Source organism: Molothrus aeneus, chromosome 17 (genome assembly GCF_037042795.1).
Source record: "Molothrus aeneus isolate 106 chromosome 17, BPBGC_Maene_1.0, whole genome shotgun sequence".
In the NCBI taxonomy this organism is placed as follows: Eukaryota; Metazoa; Chordata; class Aves; order Passeriformes; family Icteridae; genus Molothrus; species Molothrus aeneus.
Window position 1 is genome coordinate 3,854,099 of NC_089662.1, and position 19,449 is coordinate 3,873,547.

Consider the following 19,449-nt stretch of genomic DNA (forward strand, 5'->3'; position numbering starts at 1 on the left):
TGGAGCCAGTTATTCTTCCATCATGTAAAAATTGCTTAGAATTGCCTTGCTTAGAAAGCCAAGTAGAGAAATATTCCGGCAGTAGAGTAGAAACACAGAATATTTGCCAAAGAGTAAAATAGGTTTGTTTTCCACAATAGTTAGAAAGTAGTGTGTTAATGGAACTAAGAGTATAAGAGTTGAGCAAGTGTCTGGGTGATGCTCTTTGTCCTTGTAGAATCCCAGAATGGTTTGGGTTGGAGGAGACCTTAAAATTCATCCCATTCTACCCCTTGCCATGGCAGGGACACCTCCCACTGTCCCAGGGTCATGTCCAGCCTGGCCTTGGGCACTGCCAGGGATCCAGGGGCACCCCCAGCTGCTCTGGGCACCTGTGCCAGGGCCTGCCCACCCTCACAGGGAGGAATTTCTGATATCCAATCTATCCCTGTCCTCTGTCAGTTTGAAGCCATCAGCCCTTGTCCTGTCACTAGGGATGATGGAATTTTAGGTGGTCCTGCAAGGAACAGATTTGGACTTGATCCTTGTGGGGCTTGAGATCCTCTGTGATTCTGTTTGGTGTATTCTGGTTCTTCATGTTAATTTTGTTTTCTCACACTCTGTGCATTACAAGAATTCATGTCATTTTCAAGTTCTAACAGTGTTCAACCTTCTGAGCTGCAGACAGGAGCTGAATTGTCTGTCCTAACAGCAGGAGAAAGACACCCCCAATTCCCTTTGGGTCTGCACAACTGGACCTGGTTTTAGATTCAATAAAATATGCCCATGGTTAAAAACTTCCCCCTTTTTTTTTTTTTTTTGAGCCTGAACTGCATATGTTTTTTGGTGTTTTTTTGTTTTGGTTTTCTTGGGGGGCTTTTTGTTGGGTTTGTGGGGTTGTGTTTTTTGTGTTGGTTTTTTTTAGGGCTTTTTTTGGGGGGGTTTTATTGATGGATTTTTTTTGGTTGTTTTTAAATGAGCATCCATAAGCAAATTTTTCTGTGTCATTCCCAAGTCTGGGGCTCAGCTGGATATCCCAGGAGCAGCAGTCCAGTTCCAGATGTGCTGGTTGTTGGTTTCCTCCTCTGTCTGGAAGAGGTGGGAGAGTGGCTGAAAAGGGAGCACCAGGCCAGGCAAAGATTGTGATATAAAACAGTGTTGGAAAGAAATGGGGCTTAAAATATGGCTGTTCACAATTACATGTGTACAAGGCCAATCTGTCACCATGTTTGTTTAATCAAGGTCAAACAGATTTTAATTAAAATAGTGAGCTCATAACATCAGGCTGGTCATCTGTAACTGGCAAGTGGGGTTTTTGTAACACAGAGAAAAAAACGTTCTCATTCATTTATGTGCCAGTTTTGCTAAATAACGGGGGATTTGTTTAGATCACTTGCAGTAATTTGGCACAGAGTGATATTAAAAAAGTAAAAGCTTTTGCTCCAGTTGGTGCTAGTAGGAAATAATTAATTGTTTTCATTGAGGTGGGACTGATTCTTTAAAAACTACTGGAACAGCTGCTTACTTTAGTTCCTTAAATTCAGAATGCAGGAGCAACAGTTTAAATTCCTACTTTTATTACATTTTACAGCACCTGTTTGTTCAGTGGTAGAGAAAGGGCAAAATAATTGGGGGAAAGAGGGGACGCCACCATCACTTTTTTTGTTTGTTTTTTTCTTGGTGGAGTGGGACAAAAGTAGGGAAGATGGGTGTGCTGGGTGACATCATAATTTAAATCAGTTTGGCAACAGTGGTTACTAAACTCACTAGATGAGATCTTCATGTCTGCCTAGTAGGATAAACTGCTCTATTAATTAAGCTCAATCCCATAAATCTCTTCTAAGTTGCCATGAAATGCCAAAGTAGCCTGTATCATGTTGCTATTGAAATCTGCAGCCCAGGAGAAAGGAGTTTAATATTTCATTTGTTTTGTGTTCAGCTATGATGTGACTTGTAAGATGTAGCTTTTGCATTGGGAATAAAAGGAACCAAATCTCTCTTTTAATTGCCTTGCACCAAGAAACAAGTAATAAACTGCTTGTGATCTATGTTAATTTGATTTTTAATGAAAATGTATCCACACATGTTTCTTGAAAACAATTTTCCTGGAGAAATAACTCTGTAAGTCAAAACATAATCAGCCTGGCATTTCATATCAGAAAAAGATTCTGGCAGGAGTTATGGAATAGTGCAGAATTAAAGCAGAAACAGCCATTCCACAGAAAACATATCTGGCATCACTGATTTTTGTTCATGTTGGATACCTGCTGCAATTACAATCCAGATTGTTTTTTCTCCAGAGGTACAACACACAGCTCCTGCAGTCAGTCTCAAGGAGATAGAATGATTTGTTGTAAACAGTTAAAGGAAATGAAATCAAGCATCATTTCAGTTGATCCTTTTGTACAGTAGTTTCTTTCTCTTCACTGAGCAGATCTTAACCTGCAAGAATTATCCTGAGGGGAAAATCCAATCTTCCTCCCATCATGTGGTACTCAAAGTCCTTTCTTCCACTTTTCCTTGGGTCCTGGATTCTTGCAGTTCTTTGAGGAATCACCTTTAAGAGAGAAGGGTTTAGAATGACTCCCACTGAACTCCAAATTTCTTATGTTGTAACATTTATGTGTTTCTTTTCCTGAGACAGAGATCACAGGATGGTTTGGGTTGGAAGGGACTTTTAGAGCTCATCCATTCCTCTCCTGCCATGGCAGGGACACCTTCCACTATCCCAGGGTGCTCCAAGCCCCAGTGTCCAACCCAGCCTTGGACACTGCCAGGGATGGAGCAGCCACAGCTTCTCCAGGCACCCTGTGCCAGTGTTTTAAGCCCCTGTTGATAAAAATATTCTTTTTTTATCACCTGATTTTCACAAGGGAATAGAGTTTGTGTCCTCTGGGCTGAGGGCAGACCACATTAGAGTGTGGCAGAGGGAAGGCTGAGCAAGATTCAGGAAATTGCTCAGAATCTTGCAGAGTTCAGCTCAGGTTTTCAAAGCCACAAGGTGTGTGCTATTCAGGTGGTTTCCAAAATGCAAGTGTTATTTACACTGACAGAGGGGGGAAAAAGAATAATAAAAATCAGGCATGCAGCCAGAACTCTGTAGACATTTTCTTTTTTTTTTTTTTTTTTGGTAGCTTCCATCAAAGAGAGCTGCTGAGAGAGATGTCTTTTATCAGCTTGCTTTGCTTTTTCTCACAGAGGTGGTACTCAGTAGCTGGTTCCTGCCTCCTTATACTGCTCCTCAAAACACCCAGGCACTCTTCAGGTGTCATGCAGACTTTCTTGAGTACCTTTGCCCAGGCAGTTGAGCAAACTTTGCAATCAAACACCACAGGAGGTGTTGATTCACTGTTGCCTTGGAGTTTTCTTTATTCTGAACTACCAAGAGCCCCACTCAGAGCCAGTTCCAACAGCATCCTGGCTGCTGGGCATGGGAAGATCACTGGAGTTTAAATTTGCTGATATTGTCTCAGCCAGTGCTTTGATTAGAAAATCAACATCCTCTTGTTTTTCTCTATTTTTGGGGGGTTAAGATCAGAAAATTAACAAGTGATTTGAGTGTCATGTTAAGCATTAGAATTTGGCTGAACCAGAGCACCACGATCAGTGGCTGGGATATTCTGCTGTGTCAGGGCACAAGGCAGAGGAAGGGCTGTGCTGGAACCCTTGGATTCATGGTTTGTGCTAAGGGCACTCAGTTGTCTTTATTTAGGGTTTCTTTCCCTCACTCTCCAAGATGTTGAGTGCTGTTGTTCACATGTTTAAAAGAGGGAGCAAATATAAACCTCATGATGAGGTTTATAAATGTTTATGAGGTTTATGAAGGCACTTTTAAACCAGAAAGCTGTTTTGTGGTTCCTAAATTTTCACAGGTGTTTCTCAATTGGTAACACAACCCCCAATGCAAGGGGGCTGAAATTTAAGCACAAAAAACCCCAAGCCTGTGGTATTTTGTGAGACCTCTGTCGTAGGGAGGAAATGATGAATCTGACTCCATGTTTTTAGATGGCTAATTTATTATTTTATGAGCTATATTATATTAAAGAATGCTATACTAAACTACACTAAAGAATAGAGAAAGGATACAAACAGAAGCCTAAAAGATAATAAAGAAAACTCGTGACTCCTTCCAGAGTCCGACACAGCTTGACAGTGATTGGTCATTAAGTCAACACTTTTCAGAGCAGAAATGAAGGAAACAATCAACTGTTGGTAAACAATGTCCAACCACATTCCAAAGCAGCAAAACACAGGAGAAGCAAATCAGACAATTATTGTTTTCATTTTTCTCTGAGGCTTCTCAGCTTCCCAGGAGAAAAATCCTGGGCAAAGGGATTTTTCAGAAAATGTGACAAGCCCAATTATTTCCAGTAACAGATTAAATTCTTATAAAATATTTGGAAATGAGAGGTTACAAAAGGTTGTTGGGATGGGAATTTGGACATTTTCTGACTCCTTGTGATTTGTTTCTGTCCCCAGAGCCTCCCACCCCGATCGCGCCCCCGGAGCTGCTGGCCGTGGGGGCCACGTACCTGTGGATCAAACCCAACGCCAACTCTATCATCGGGGACGGGCCCATCATCCTCAAGGAGGTGGAGTACAGGACCACCACGGGCAACTGGGCAGAGACCCACATTGTGGACTCCCCCAACTACAAGCTGTGGCACCTGGACCCCGACGTGGAGTACGAGATCCGCGTGCTGCTGACGCGTCCTGGGGAAGGGGGCACGGGGCCCCCCGGGCCCCCCCTGACCACCAGGACCAAGTGTGCAGGTGAGGGTTCTGCTGCTGCCACTCCCTACCAGGTGCTCTGTCAATGCAAGGTGGAATTAGCCTCCTCTTGTTTGGCACATGGGGAGGAACGCCTGTGGCTGTGCTCACAGGGAAATTGAGGGTGCAAGGGCTGAACCTACTGTTGGTGACACCGCAAGTGGCATCGGTGTAGACATATGGGAGTGTTTACAGAGGGTGCAGAAAGGGTGTTGCCATCTTGCTGTGGAAAGGAGGTTTGAGGAAAATGTTGTGGTAGGAATTCTCACTATGTTGTGGTAGGAATTCTCAAGCACGTTCTCTGAATTGGAGGAAGAGCTGTTGTAAAGAGTCTTTTGAAAATGGGAAAACATTTGGGTGAATTGTGGACTTAAAGATGCAGAAGGCTGAACCATTGCTTTATTCTTCTATGCTATATTATTACTATATTCTTAAGAAACCCAATACCCCTTCCAGCCTGTCTGATACAGGTTTGACCTCGTTGGTGAACCAACCAAAACACCACCACCCTTTGGTAAACAAATCTCCATAACACATTCCATGTGTGCCTCCAGCAACAGGTGCAGCAAGTGGAGATAGGAATTGTTTTAATTCTTTCTCTGAGCTTTCTCACAGCTTTCCCCAGGGAAAATGCCTGGGAATGCCTGTGCCTGCTCCCTGTAGCCAGAGAGCTCTGCCACACATCCCTGCTGCAGGTGCTTCAGCAGGGCTCTGAGCTGATACTGGGAATTTGGATACATCCTGGAATACTTGGTTTTGTTGCACAGGCAGGTGTTGAAGAACTGTTGGTTTCATGCTTGTGGTTTATCTGACAAACTCTTGCCGCAGAGTGAGGTTGCTTGCTGTTGGAATAGGCAAAGAACTTTTTTCCCCACCAGTCCTGCAGTAAGAAAATTGTTCTTAAGACCAGGCTGTGATAACGTTTTCACTTCTAAGTGCAGAACAAATTTTATATTGTTCTTGGATAGTGGATCTGCAGTGAATATTAACAAATTGACTGATATCAGTTTGAGTGCTTTGTGGTGAAGGAGGAAATTTAAAAAATAATATTTTTTAATAATAATTTATTTAGTTTAATGATTTATAAATAATTTATTTAATTTTAATAGTAAATTTTTAAAATACATTTTTGTGTTCCATTTCCCCCCTCATTTCTGACAAAGGACTGTGTTCAAACTCTTGTATCTGTCTCCTTTTCTTGTTCATATTGGAATGGATCAGTGCTGATCCAGGGGCAGAAGTAGTCCATCTTTCTTTCTAAGCCATATTGGACTTCCTGTGAAAAACTGACGGATGATGTTGCTCATGTTTCAGATATATTGGCTATCCATCCTGTTGTCATATATTAATCATTAGCCATTAAGTGAAATCAAGCCCTGTGCCTGGCAAGGGGATGAGCAAAGCACTTTTCTGCCTCACAGGTTTTTTTCCACCACACAACTTCAATTTCTTGCATTTTTGTAATTTTTGCAAGGTCCTTACTGTGGTGTGAACAAAGAACAGGGATTAAAAGGCTTCTCTCCTTTTGCTGCAAACCCTCCTTCCCTCCCCACAAATTAGTGGTTTACATGTGGATTTAAGAAATGAAAACCTTATAAGAACATTGTGTTTCCTATTACTGTTTCTAATCAAACAGCAAATCTGAAGTGGGAAGAAGGCATTCAAAACACCCAAAAACATTCTAGGATGGGATTAAGCTGTGCAATGTTAGTGGCAGGAACATTTCCAGCAATATCCCCTTTCTCTACCAAGAGAGGAAGCCTGGCAGGCTGGCTGTGTTTTGGGTGGCACATTTATTATGAAGATTGTAAATTAGTGAATGTTTAGGGCCCCTTTGAGAAGATTTGGTTTAAAATAAATAAATCTGAGCATGGGGCCTTGACATGGAGGTATTTACTTGGTTCAGCACCTGTCCTTTGGTAGAACACAGATGTTAAAGGCTTTGCAGCAGCTGTGTGGGAAGCTTCAGGTGACATGGAAGATGTCCTTGCCTGTTTGGGAGGCTGGCACATGTTCTGCTGCTCACCTTCTGGCTTTCTTCTCCTTTCCTAGTCTGGTTAAATTCTCTGACCTCACCAGCAGTCACTGCCGGCCTGGCCTGGGGCCGTGCATTTGCAGATGGAAATGTGGTGTGCTCAGATTTCCTCTGGAGTTGATGTCTTGTCACTTTGCAGTCACACTCTCTGCAGCAGCCAAACTTGCAAGCCTCTCTGCCTTACCTGTAAAAAAGGCTGGGCTTAGATTGGCTTAATTCAGGAGTTGAGATTAAAAAAAAAGTTATCTTTGTGCTCAATATTATCTTGTCCTGTGTCCCAGATTGCTGAGTTTCCTGCCCAGTTCAGGTATTGACTGACTCCGAGAAGGATGACGTGGATAATTTGTTCAAATTGGCAAAGCTGAGGCACTTTCTGTTTTCCATCCTATTTTACTAATGAAAATCTAACTGGAGAAGGTCATTCTGTTAATGTTAGCTGTCATACAGGCCTTGTTGAGATTGATGGTGATGGCATTTATGTTTTGTTTAGGGCACTGGGTAGGAGAGATTGTAATGATCTTTGTCTAAGCGTGGACCAGGAGGAAGGGAGAGATTTAATAGCTAAAGATGTACAATTTTACCAAATGCCAACTGAAATGATAGACAAGAAAATGCAACTCATTATTCCAATTTCCATGTGTCGTGGAACTCCTTCAAAACACCGTTTTGAGGGTAATTACACAAAACTTTCACGGTGAAGATTTTCAAAAATGTGCTGAACTGAGAAAACAGCTCTGCTGCCTTGATTTTCCTGAGAGTACCTAATGAATGACATCAGGGAAAATTGAGGGGTTTTAAAATAGTTGGGGGATGAGTGATGCTGCTTCTTTTAATGTGAATTTTTTGGTTGTTTTATTGTTTGTCTTTACTTTTTCCTGAGCAAGAGGGAAGTACCAAACTCCTACACATTTGTATGTAACCAGCAGGTGATCGGAGCAGCCCAGTTTTACTGCACTGTTTGGTGTTTTGCTGTCTTTATTAAGGCCACAAATAAAGGTAACAAAATTGATTGCACAAGTAAGAGTAGAGAATGTCACCTGTACTGGAAAAGCATTTACTTATTTAAATTTCTAGAAATTGGTGTAATAATAAACAGAAGGTGGCTGCAACCTTCTAAGAGAGAGGAAGTCAAATCCCCAATACTCTGCCCAGGCTCTTTTCACATAGAGAGACTGTATTTTTATAATATTTTTTTTTGTTCTGGGGAGGCTGAGTAACTGCTGGCCTTCAATTCAAGCACAAGTTGCAATGAGATTCTTATTTAGAGATGAAAATGAGCAGGATTTGGGAAGGACCAGGCTTCTCTTCCACTTCAAGCAACAGAAGTTCATTTACAAAGTTGCCCTTGTCTGTTTTGTTTCTTGACTACTGTCAGCTTTGCATCAGAGCAAAAGCATGGCCAGGATGGTCCAGCATTAGCTCAGATATCAGGACAACTCTTACAAAATCATTAATAAGTTTCAGATTTTGATCACACTGAATGGAAGGTCTCTATATGGACTTGAAAGAATTTTTTTTAACTAGATAAAACCAATAAAGTAATTATGGAAGGCCCTGCTCTAAATGAGCATAAAGAAGTTTTATTAAACTGGATAATATCTAAATTTCTGTCAGCAGCATGTGCCCAGGCATGTTACCCCACTGGTGATGCCTTTGGTGTTCTACAGGACAGCATTACTTAATTAATATTTGTCAGCAGACTTAATTAATATTTGATCTATAGAAAATAATACTGAAAATTAAATCCCAGCTTACCTCCTTCAAGGGAAAGCCAACTGCCAGAAAATTTGGCAAACCTTGCACAAATGATTTGTTGATTTGTTTTTTGCAGGTTTTGGATTTGAGTTTGTTTTTCCATGGACTGTTCTAGATTGTGACTTGGGACAGGAAAAGATGAAATGACCTTGAGGCATAACCCAGTAAAGTGTCAGTCAGAGGGAAGAGTTGTCAGCAGGGAATGGGAAAAAGAGAGAGATTGGTTCAGGTTAAGACCAGACATGGGGTTGAAGGTTGGTTAAAGGAAAGATAGATATAAAACATTAGTGTTTATCCCCAAAATAATAGGTTGAGGAGATAACAGGATTAGAATAAAGTGTTTGAACACAGTTCCCAATAGTGCCTTGTATTCAGCACTGGTTCTCTAAGTGTGGGGTCTTTTTAGCCATCCTCTGTAGATAAACAGAGCTTTTAAAATCCTTGTTCCATGGCCTTTGTTCACAAGTGTGTGCTTTGGGAAGCTTGAGGCTTATTTTCTTCTCTGTGCTTATTGACTATTCCTTCCTTTTTTTTTTTCCCTTTCTTCAGTTTCCACAGAAAGGAAGAATAGGGGAAAAGTTGTTTTTAGCTCTGGTGGATGTTAAAAAGGGAAAAGTTTGCCTTTGAGTCATTATTCTGCAGGGAATCTCATCTGAAAACTGTTGGCTTAGTGGGGCAAACTCATATGAAAAACAAGGCCAAAGAGTAATATTTAAATGAATATTAATAAAAGGACAGAGTAAATATTTTCTTTATGATCAATACTTACTCCTGATTAAAATACTGTCTGGAAAGGCTGCCTTGAACATTTGCTTCCCTTTACCTTCATTGGACCATTCTCTGATCTTCATTAGCTGTTGAGATTAAGGAAGGGTAGCCCCAGGGGGATCTTCTCTCTGTCTAAAACTGCCTGAAAAGAGATGGTGGCCAGGTGGGGATCAGGCTCTGCTGCCAGGGAACAAGTGGCAGGAGGAGAGGAAACAGCCTCAGGGTGTGTTAGGGGAGGTTTAAGTTGGATATTAGGAAAAAATTGCTTACTGAGAGTGTTGTCAGGCATTGGAACAGGCTGCTCAGGGCACTCCTCCATCCCCAGAAGGTGTGTGGATGTGAACGTGGTGCCGCTGGGTTAATGGCTGGACTCTGATCCTAGGGGGCTTTCCCAACCTCAGTGATGATAATTCCCTGCATTTTTGGATGATGACAACAGGTGACTTAGGGTTAATGGTTGGATTCTGATCTTAGAGGGATTTTCCAGCCTTGGTGAGTTTATAATTCTCCACCTTTTGGCAGAGACGTGGATGTTGTTGTTGGAATCGTGGATGATGACAACAGGTTGTAAAATGGGAATAGTTTTACAACCTTGTGGCTTGGAAGAAGGAAACTGTTCCAAGTTTTTCTTCCAAGGGAAGAACAAGTCCTGAGAAACCCCAGCATCTCACCCCAGGAAACACATGGCAATGGCTCCTTGTGGACCAGGCTGTGTTCATAGGAGGTTTGTCCTCATGTGAAAAACCCCAGGCTCACAGGCAGCCCCTCCCTCCTGATAAGCTGCTGGAGGCTGCCTTAATCACCACGGGGTGATTTAGCTCCTGCACAAAGAGCAGTTGTCAAGATCAATACTCAATTTTTGGTGTAAGCCTAGGGAAATAAAAGTTAGTCTTAAATGATGGGGCTGAATTCGATACTCCCTTTAAAAATAGCCCAGATACAGTGGCTGATACAAATGTAAATGATCTGAACATTGTGAGTTTGATATGGTGCTGCCGAGGAGCTGGAAAACCTTTTCCTCTGGTGGTTGTTAACAGGTGACTTTATTGCCATGAAATCTAGTGATGTTTACCAGTAGTAAGCACATTTTGCCAATTTTTTGTTGGTTTAAGAGAATCATTCCAAATCTATAAAAATATTTCTTGTTTTTGCTCTATTACAGCTGTTAGGAAAAATAAAGTATCTGCACACTGTTATAAAATGTATGAACTGAACAACCACAAGAATGTGCACTATGAGTTCAAAAACATTTATTTCTGGTTTAATTTTCAGGTGATATCTCCCATTAAATGGGAAACTTCCACATGTTAATGTGGAAGAATATGATTCAAGCTTGCTACACTGCTGCCTTCATTTTTTTTCTCAAGCGTATAATAAAAAAAAAATTAAAACTCAGATCTATAAATCAAAGCACTGCACAAAAAGCATATCAAGTGATTTGAAAGCATGTTCTGTACAACTGATTTTTTGGTATTATCAAAATCACTGATTCACAGACTTATTTAACTTGGAGCTACTCTAAGCCTTGTGCTGAAAGACACATTCATTTCCCCTATTAATATTAAATTTTAACTCTTGGCTTCAGTTTCCTGTAACTTGAAATTGAGAGGTGGGGGAAATAGAGGCTTTTTTAGCAAGTGAAAGAAACTTTTATCATAGAATTCTAGAATATTCCTGTGCTGGAAGAGACCCACAGGATCACCCAGCCCTGCACAGTCACCCCAACAACCCCACCCTGGGACAGGTGTCCAATGCTCCTGGAGCTCTGGTAGCCCTTGGGGCTGAGTTTGGCTCTGTGGATGCCCAAACCCATTCCAGGGACTTTCCCTACCTTGATGATTGAAGCTCTGATTTCATTCCACCTCAAATAGCCCTTGGCATGTCAGCCAGAGGGATTAAGAGTTACAGAAATACAATATTCCTTCATTTTGATCCTTGATCCCCAGTTTGTGCTTGGAACCAGCCTGATAGCATTGCTGAAAGATAGAGGCTTCAGCCTAAGGGATTAACTCCCTTTGCGTGCAAGATCATGATTTTTCCCTGCAAAATTGATTAAATAGATAAATATATCTTGATTTGTTTTATTCTTTCCCCTTCCTCACTTATTTTTTTGTTGGAGTAGAAAGACAGCATCTACCCTTTGATTAATAAGTGAAAAATGTGGGGAAAAAGGAGAAGGTGATGTATTTCTGGATGAAAAATGTATTTTTTGTTATTGCTGGTTTCACACACAGAGGTGTCCCAGGCAAAAAGCATTTCTTTGAGGAACCAGCAGGATCAAGTTATGGCTGTGTTGTTTGTAGCAACGTGGTTGCCCTGCAAAGCCACCTTTCAAAGAATAGAGGATAGATTGGATCTGTGGATTGTTTACTGGAAAAGAACTGAAAGAAGGAGCAGCTCTGCTGTCTGAGATAGAACAACAGTGACAACCTGTATGGGACAGGAAGAATCTGGGAGGAGATGGAGTGGGGAAAGGGGAGCAGAGTGCTCTGGTGCCTTTGGAGTGGCTGAGGGAATGCAGCACTCCTGAAAGCCAGACTGCTGGAGCTGACAGGATCCTTGGTTCCTGGGCTATCTGTTGCTGATTCCCTGACTTCTGTGCCTCAGCTGGGCCCTCCCTGGGGGTTCCCCTGTCTGGGGAGACCCTCCTGGGGTGGTTCTGTGTCAGGAAAGAGAGATGCACTGGACCTTTTTGGTCTTCAGCTTCTTGTTTATTATCTCATTGTCTATTGTCTTATCTAGAGTTTTGCACGCTGCCCACACCAGGCTCAGCAGGCTGTAAAAGCACCACAAAAATGGCCAACAATCTCTGGTTCCAAGGTCTTTTAAAGCTAAACTATCCAATTAAGAACTGACACCTGGATTATTTCCCCTTTTAACCCAATAACTGATCCCACAGAGCCCACAATGGGGAATTTTCTGCCCAATTACAAAATGCCACCCAAACCCAAGAAGAAGAAGGAAGAAGAAGCATGAAGAAGAAGCCCAGGACAACACCCTGTGCCCTCCATCTTGCTTCCATCCACAACATACTAAAAATCCCAACCCCTCAATTTCTCACCAAGTGACACACCTGCACTGCTCTCTACAATCTGTTTCACACTTTTGTGGATTCCAGTCTCTTCTGGAGTTTAGGAAACTTTCTCCATGGATGAGGGTCAAAGTCAGTGCTGCCCTGGGGGTCAGGGCACCCCAGAGCAGACACAGAAACATTCCCAGTGCCCTGGGTTTCCACACTTGGTTTGGTGTGAGGCTGTGATCCATCCAGAGCTCAGGCTCTAAATTCCACATGTGGGAAAGCAGCAACATGCAGAGGCAAGGCTGGGATTTACTGCTAGGGCACATCAGTGTGCCATAAATTTGATATTTGTTTCCAGCACTGACCAATCCCCAAACACTCCTGAGTCTCCCAAAGCATGCCCCCCATTGCCTTTAACCATGGGACATATGGTGAGGAATTTTCTTTATCCTGATCCTTGCAGAAGATCAGCTTTTTGTCCTGGGGCCTGGGGATTGATTGCCCTTATCTTAGTCTGCATAAATACAGTTCTGAATCTAAATCCAGCCACAATAGTGCTTTGGTCTGGATTTTTTTTTCCAGGGGGATTTTGCTCACGATGGATTTAAATTCTAGGGATTTACTTTTTTTATCTGCAAAGGCGGTTTGTTATCCAGAAATGTTTTATTTTTATTAGGCGGAAATCTAGTTATTCATTTCCACATCACACTGTTTCTGCCTGGTGCTGTTGCTGTTTAATTTAATATTTTTCCAGAATGTGGTTTGAATTTAGTATTATTTTTGGAGTGGGCAGGCTGGTCAGGAAGATGACAACTTCCAGAGAGGCATAAGGCTCTCATGCCAAGAACTGTTCTCACTAATGGTGGGATTTCACAACTTCTCCCCAAAGCAGGGAACCTTCCCAGCTCTTGCGTTCACACCAGCTGTATTTAGGACACTGTTCTTTTTGATGTTTCTTGTCTCCTGAGTTCTGTCCAGGCTTCCTCCCAAACAGCTATTCTTAATCTGAAGAGGCAAAAATAGAAAAGGAGAGGGGAGAAAACAAAACAAAAAGGCCTAAAACAAAACCAACAAAGCCCCATTCTGTTCTGTTGGACTCAGAAAAATCCTCAAGCACGGCTTGACTTTGTGGTGAGGCAGCTGAACATTTGCTCTTCTAAGGGAAAAGTGGGATGAATCAAATTTGGAGGGAATACAAACCACCTGGATTATTGCTGCAGTTCTTCAAGGATATATTTCTGCAGCTTGAGGTGCTTGAGAGTGTCCAGGGAAGGGGCTGGAGAATACTGAGGGAGCTGGGAAAGGGGCTCAGCCTGGAGAAAAGGAGGCTCAGAAGGAACTTCTGGCTCTGCACAACTCCTGACAGGAGGGGACAGCCAGGTGAGGGCTGGGCTGTGCTCCAGAGGGACGAGAGGAGAGGGAACGGCCTCAGGCTGGGCCAGGGGAAGGTCAGCTTGGACAACAGGAGGAATTTCCCCATGGAAAGGATGGTTAAACATTGGCAGTGGCTGACCATGGAGTGGTGGAGTCTCCAGCCCTGGAGGTGTCCAAGGAGCACCCAGGTGTGGCACTCAGTGCTCTGGGCTGGGTGTTGGGGTTGGGGTTCAATCACAGGCTGACCTTGATCACCCTTGATGAACTTGGAGGTCTTTTCCAACCTCAGTGATTCTGTGTGAATGTGCTGGGCTCACACGAAGGCTCTGTACAACATCACTGACAGGACAGGCCCATATTGTATTTGCAGGGAATGTCCTGACAAAGGCAGGAATGATGAATCCGACTCCATGTTCTCAGAAGGCTCATTTATTACTTGATTATATTATATTAAAGAATACTATACTATACTAAAGAACACAGAAAGGATACTAACTGAATGCTAAAAAGATAATAATGAAAACTGGTGACTCTCTCCAGAGTCCTGACACAGCTTGGCCCTGATTGGCCAAAGAGTGAAAACAACTCCCAGCAGAATGCAATGGAACAATCACCTGTGGGTGAACAATCTCCAAACACATTCCACATGTGAGCACAACACAGGAGAAGCAAATGAGATCAGAATTGTTTTCCTTTTCTCTGAGGCTTCTCAGCTTCCCAGGAGAAGAATCCTGGGTGAAGGGATTTTTCAGAGAATGTGAATGCCACAGGCCTGTGGATGATTGTGGATACTCAGGAGTGGAGTCTGGACACAAGTGGTGCCCAGAGACATCAAACCAAAATTGCCTGAGCTTCTGTGTTACCCAGTTAGCCTGGGTTAAGCACGGAGCTGGGTTCCTTGTGCACAACACAGTGGTGGTTGAGTTTTCTTGTGTGCTTTTGGATAATTGTGTGATTCCTCTTTTCAGCTCGCTTAACAAAATTGTGCAGGGAGGGAAGCAACATAAACAGATATTTGATGTGTTAATAACTTCTTCCCTGCTTGCTTGTGCAGCTTCATTTCAGCATTCTCAGTTTAAGGGTTTCTCCAGTGTGGGCCTAAAAATGTGACTCCTTGGCTTGTGCAAACCTGGCACTGCTGTGCCCAAGTCAGCATTTTATACACACTGAAAATCTGCCCCACCACTTGCAAAAACAGGCCAAGCATTTTTCCTCAATTGTCACTCAGTCCCCTGCTAAAAGCAATTTTATTTAAATTGCATGGTGTCTTTTAGTCTTCAGTTAAGAGGCATCTTTCATCAAATCTCATCCCTTATTACCATGTTATTACTGCCTCTGTTGGCTTGCCGAGGGTGCGCGAGATGATCGCTTCCAGCTGTGGCTTTATCCCAGCGTGAAAAGCCCAGCCAGGGGGAGGGAGCTGGGGAAGGAGGATGCTGTGGATGTGTTCCCATTGAGCTGGAGCTCAGGAGGACCAGAGGGAGGGAGGTGCCTTTGGCTCCTCTGTGCCATAACTCATCCTGGGAATCAATGACAGCCCCGTCCTTGCAAAGCATCCATTCAGGATTTGCATAGTCATGATCCCATCTTTGTCCTGGGACAAGTGTTGCTTCCTGCTTGTGTTTCTCTTGTTGCTTTTCCAAAGGCAGCTGAAACATAAATGACTTTCATTTTCAAACGTGGTTTTAATACACACAAGTATTGAAAAGCACTCAAATAATAAGAGATGCTGAGACTTTATACGCTGGAAGTGGCCAATTTTAAACGTTTCAAAGAATAAAATGCACATTAATTGGCTTTCATGGATGCTTTAACATGGAGTACAAAAGCCAGGCAGAGGCAAAATGGAAGAGAGCACTACATTTTTACCATGCTAAGGCTTTTAACCCTGAGGCATTTGCAAGACATTTAGGAACAGAGCTGTTCCTCACATGTTTAGCTGTTTACATTTTGTCATAAATATTTTACCCTTTTATTTTTCCCCAGCGGACTCTGAAATGTTGAGATGAACATGACTTCTTGTTTAACACTTGGCAGTTCATCCAGATGAGCAGGGGTTTTGCACAGCTGGGGGACGAAAGGAAAAGGCAGCTTAGTGTCTTAAATCGTGCTGCAGAACCAGCAGATGGAGCATGAGAGTGCAAAACCCGGTTGGCAATGCTGTGTCTGTCTGTCTGCACCACCACGTTGCATTTTCGTATTGTTTGAGCTTGGAAATGGACTTTTAAGAGTAATTTTAAGCCACTTATTCTGTCCATGAGCATTTCTGCTTCCTGTTAAAGGCAGTTCCTGAACACGACAAACCCAGAACAGAGCTCTCATTCCCTTTGGGGAGTTCTGGGGTCCCTTCACAGCTCCCATTACAGACGTGAAAAACAAAGACCCCCAACCTGTCCAGGCTGTGGATTTGTCATCCAGCTGATTGCCATGGCCTTGGGACTGAAATTGCAGCTTTTACACTTGGCCACCCTTTTAATTATTTGTTATTCAACTGAGTGTAGTGAGGAAAAGGAAATGCTTTCAACTCCTTTTAACTTATTTTTGTTTTTTAGTTTCATAAGCTAAAAGCTTAAAAGCTTTGGACTTTTACTTATTTAATTTATTTAGCTGTTTGTTTTTTTTAATGTGAAGCAGTGGAATATTTTAGGACTTCAGAAATAGTACTGAAGTACAAACCATAGCTGTGACTGCATCAAAGTACTCCAATATTGCTGGGGAGACTTAGAGGCCAGAGCATCCAAATCAGCCTGACAGTTGTGATTATAATGCATTTTGCTCAAGATCCACAAATCCTCATTTCAGCTGCCAATAATCCTTCAAATTATTAAACTAAAATCTTGGTGCTGAGACCATCAGAAGGGTGTTGAAAGCGAGACCACAACTCACAAGATAACAAAATCTGAAAGCCTGAACATCATCATTTCCTCCCTGTGGCACTTGGAGCATTCCCTAGAGAATAAAAAAAAAATCCAGCCAGGAGGGAAGTAGGTCTTACAAATAGATCCAAACCACCAGAAATTGATTTGTCCATTAATGAAGTTACACAAAAATCTTTGGTGAGCCTGGAAGATTAGATCATATATCAAGGAACTCCACCACTTGGAAGATAAAGCCTTCAAGTGATAACTGTATTTAAGAACATTTTTAATAAGAAGATAAGCTGTTGGCATGAAGTTTACTGTTTTAACAGAGGAGGGACTGAGGCAGAAGAGTGGGAAGCTGAATTTAAGACAAGGAATGCTGCATCAAGGCAATGCTATGTATGAATTTCTGAATTTGTATAAAAACAGTTCTCCACAGTTGGTTTTATCCCTTTCAGATGGATTAGTTTTTAACCTATTATAGGAATAAATCTTTCCATTTGCTGTTCTATAGGTCCCTTTGGTATAGTGTTTATGTTTACATTCATAACACATTCCTCTGTATAAAGATCCACACAATTCTTTTTCCTGGACAGAAAGAATCCTATTTCATTAGAGAAACTGTGCCTGAAAGCAACTCTAGAGCTGTGATGGTTTTTCATATCATATGGAATTAAAACTGTCTTTTGGCAGCTCAGACAAAGCAGTTGCTGCTCTAAGATTGCATAAATGTCTTTTGAGTTGTTGTCTGAGAGGTGCCATAGATTAAAATCCACATCTGAAGTGCTGAATTTTCATTCTATAATTTGCTCTGTGGTGATGGAAGGGGTTTCAGGTGATAAGAGTTAAGTTTCTTGTAAACACTGATTCCCATCACATCTCAGAGAGTACATCATCCTTTCCTTCAAAATCAGACAAGGCACAAGTTTCAGGTGTAAAACTTCCCTTGCCTTTGTGAAAGCTCAACTTTTCTGATTGTGCTTTTTATCTTACTCTTCTAAAAAACCCAGGAACCACAGAGTTAAAAGATGAACTTTGCAGTACCTGACATAAAACCTGCAGAGTGAAAATGAATTCTGTATCTACTTTTGTTGTTCCCATTTCTGTTCTGAAGCTGTTTTCAATGGTTGTTGCTTCCAATTAATGTGTATGTGAACTCCAGACAAGCACCTTCTGCCAGCCTTCTCCTGTTTGGGAGAGGCAATTCAGAGCTTTCCCCTGATCCAGCTGGCACAGCAGAGCAAATATTTACTTATTTTCAAACAGAAGCAAATAGCTCAGTGTAAAAGAGTTGGAAGCAGGCTCTGTGCAAACAGGTGCTTCATATTCTATTGGTGTGTTCTGCTGCAACCCATCAGGCTCGTAGAGAGAATTTTCCCCCGGCACTCGTGCGATTGAGGCTCACAGGTTGGTGTCAGCACTCCTGGGGTTTCAGGCTTGGTTAATTAATTTGTATGAGTGATAGTTTGGATGTCCCTATTTGTCTCTGCCTGTCCCAGTGTAAAAGCTGCTTATAATAAGAAATAATCTCCAAAGCTGACTCTGGTGGCCTGTGCTAGAAGGAGCATTGCCTTGCTGAAGTCCTCTTTAGGCTGTAGGAGTGTGCTGAATGCACAATTCTGGCCTTTTGTCTGTCCCAGGGGTGTCCCTTGGCACTGAAATGCTGAGGAGTTTTAAAAACAAGTGCTGGTTACTGAGAGAGGGGAGGGCAGAACATTGCCTGTGCTCCAGGTGTCTAAGCAAAGGTAACAGCATTAAAGGTACAATGTCAGAACATAGCAAAATAAGAGGAGGGATATTTTTATTGTATAGCAAAATCTCTCAAATTCTTTTCAAGCAGTGCTGTTTGTTGGGGTGTGTGTTTTCTGTTCTAAATTGCTTTAATGCTGTTGAGTTTCTTTGTCTGGAGAAAAAGGTCTGGTTTTTTGTGGGTTTTTTTTTTCTGGTTAGAGCAATTTGGGCTAAAATATTTGCCCTGCATTACCTTAATTTTGAGCAATTAGGAAACATGTTGGTCTTTAAACCACAATATTCCAGCAGCATGCAGGTCCTGTGGCCACCTCCTCTTTTTTGCAACTCAGGCCTCTGAAATATCCACTTTTGCCTTATTTATCACAGGATGGGTTTGGTTGAAAGGGGCCTTAAAGCTCATTTTGTTCCACCCCCTGCCATGGCAGGGACAACTTCCACTGTCCCAGGGTGCTCCAAGCCCTGTCCAGCCTGGCCTTGGACACTTCCAGGGACGGGGTATCCACCAAAAGACCCAAAAATTCCAATGTGGATTTGTGTCTGAGAGCTTTGTACTCACACTTCTGGAATTCTGGTGGGCTTTTATTTATTCCTATTTATTTAGCTTGACAGGGTCATGTCTGCCATGAAGAATCTAGAGTATGCCTGGCATAGAATCCTTTCTTTTATCTTTACAATGTTTTATTTTTCATGGCAGCTGTCTAGAGGCTCATCCTCCACAACTGGCCCCTAGAATTTGTTCCACTTAGAAGCTGATGATGTTAAGGGGAAACAGGAGGAGTTATAGAAACTCAGAATATACCTGGATCTCAATTTTTCAATGACAAGATAATTATAAGAATATATATATATATATATATATATATGTTCTGTGCAATGTACTCTTTGTCCACCAAAAATAACTGAAGGGTGTCTGACCTGCCTGTGACACCGACATGCTGAACATTGCTTTTGTGCAAAAATGAAATTTTCTGCTCAAAAATTCTTTCCTGTGAAGTCATCACTTGATGAGGTTGGTGGGAAAGGGATGAGTCTTTATTTAAATTTCACCAGAGTACTCAGGCTTCAGAAGCAGCAATATCTGGAAGAACATGTGTGACCGTGTTCACAGGGGTCTCAGTTTGAGGGAAGAGTCTCCA

The 19,449-nt window shown here is 42.2% G+C and overlaps 1 protein-coding gene across 7 annotated transcripts in view; it reads left to right on the top strand.

Annotated features, from left to right (window-relative positions):
* PTPRT (protein tyrosine phosphatase receptor type T) overlaps positions 1-19,449 on the top strand; it is a 484,991-nt gene that overhangs the window by 236,707 nt on the left and 228,835 nt on the right. For all 7 annotated transcript variants that reach the window (XM_066561514.1, XM_066561518.1, XM_066561519.1 and 4 more), the window contains exon 7: positions 4,459-4,752. In XM_066561514.1, coding sequence (XP_066417611.1) covers positions 4,459-4,752 — 294 coding nt within the window. The remainder of the gene's footprint in view (positions 1-4,458; positions 4,753-19,449) is intronic.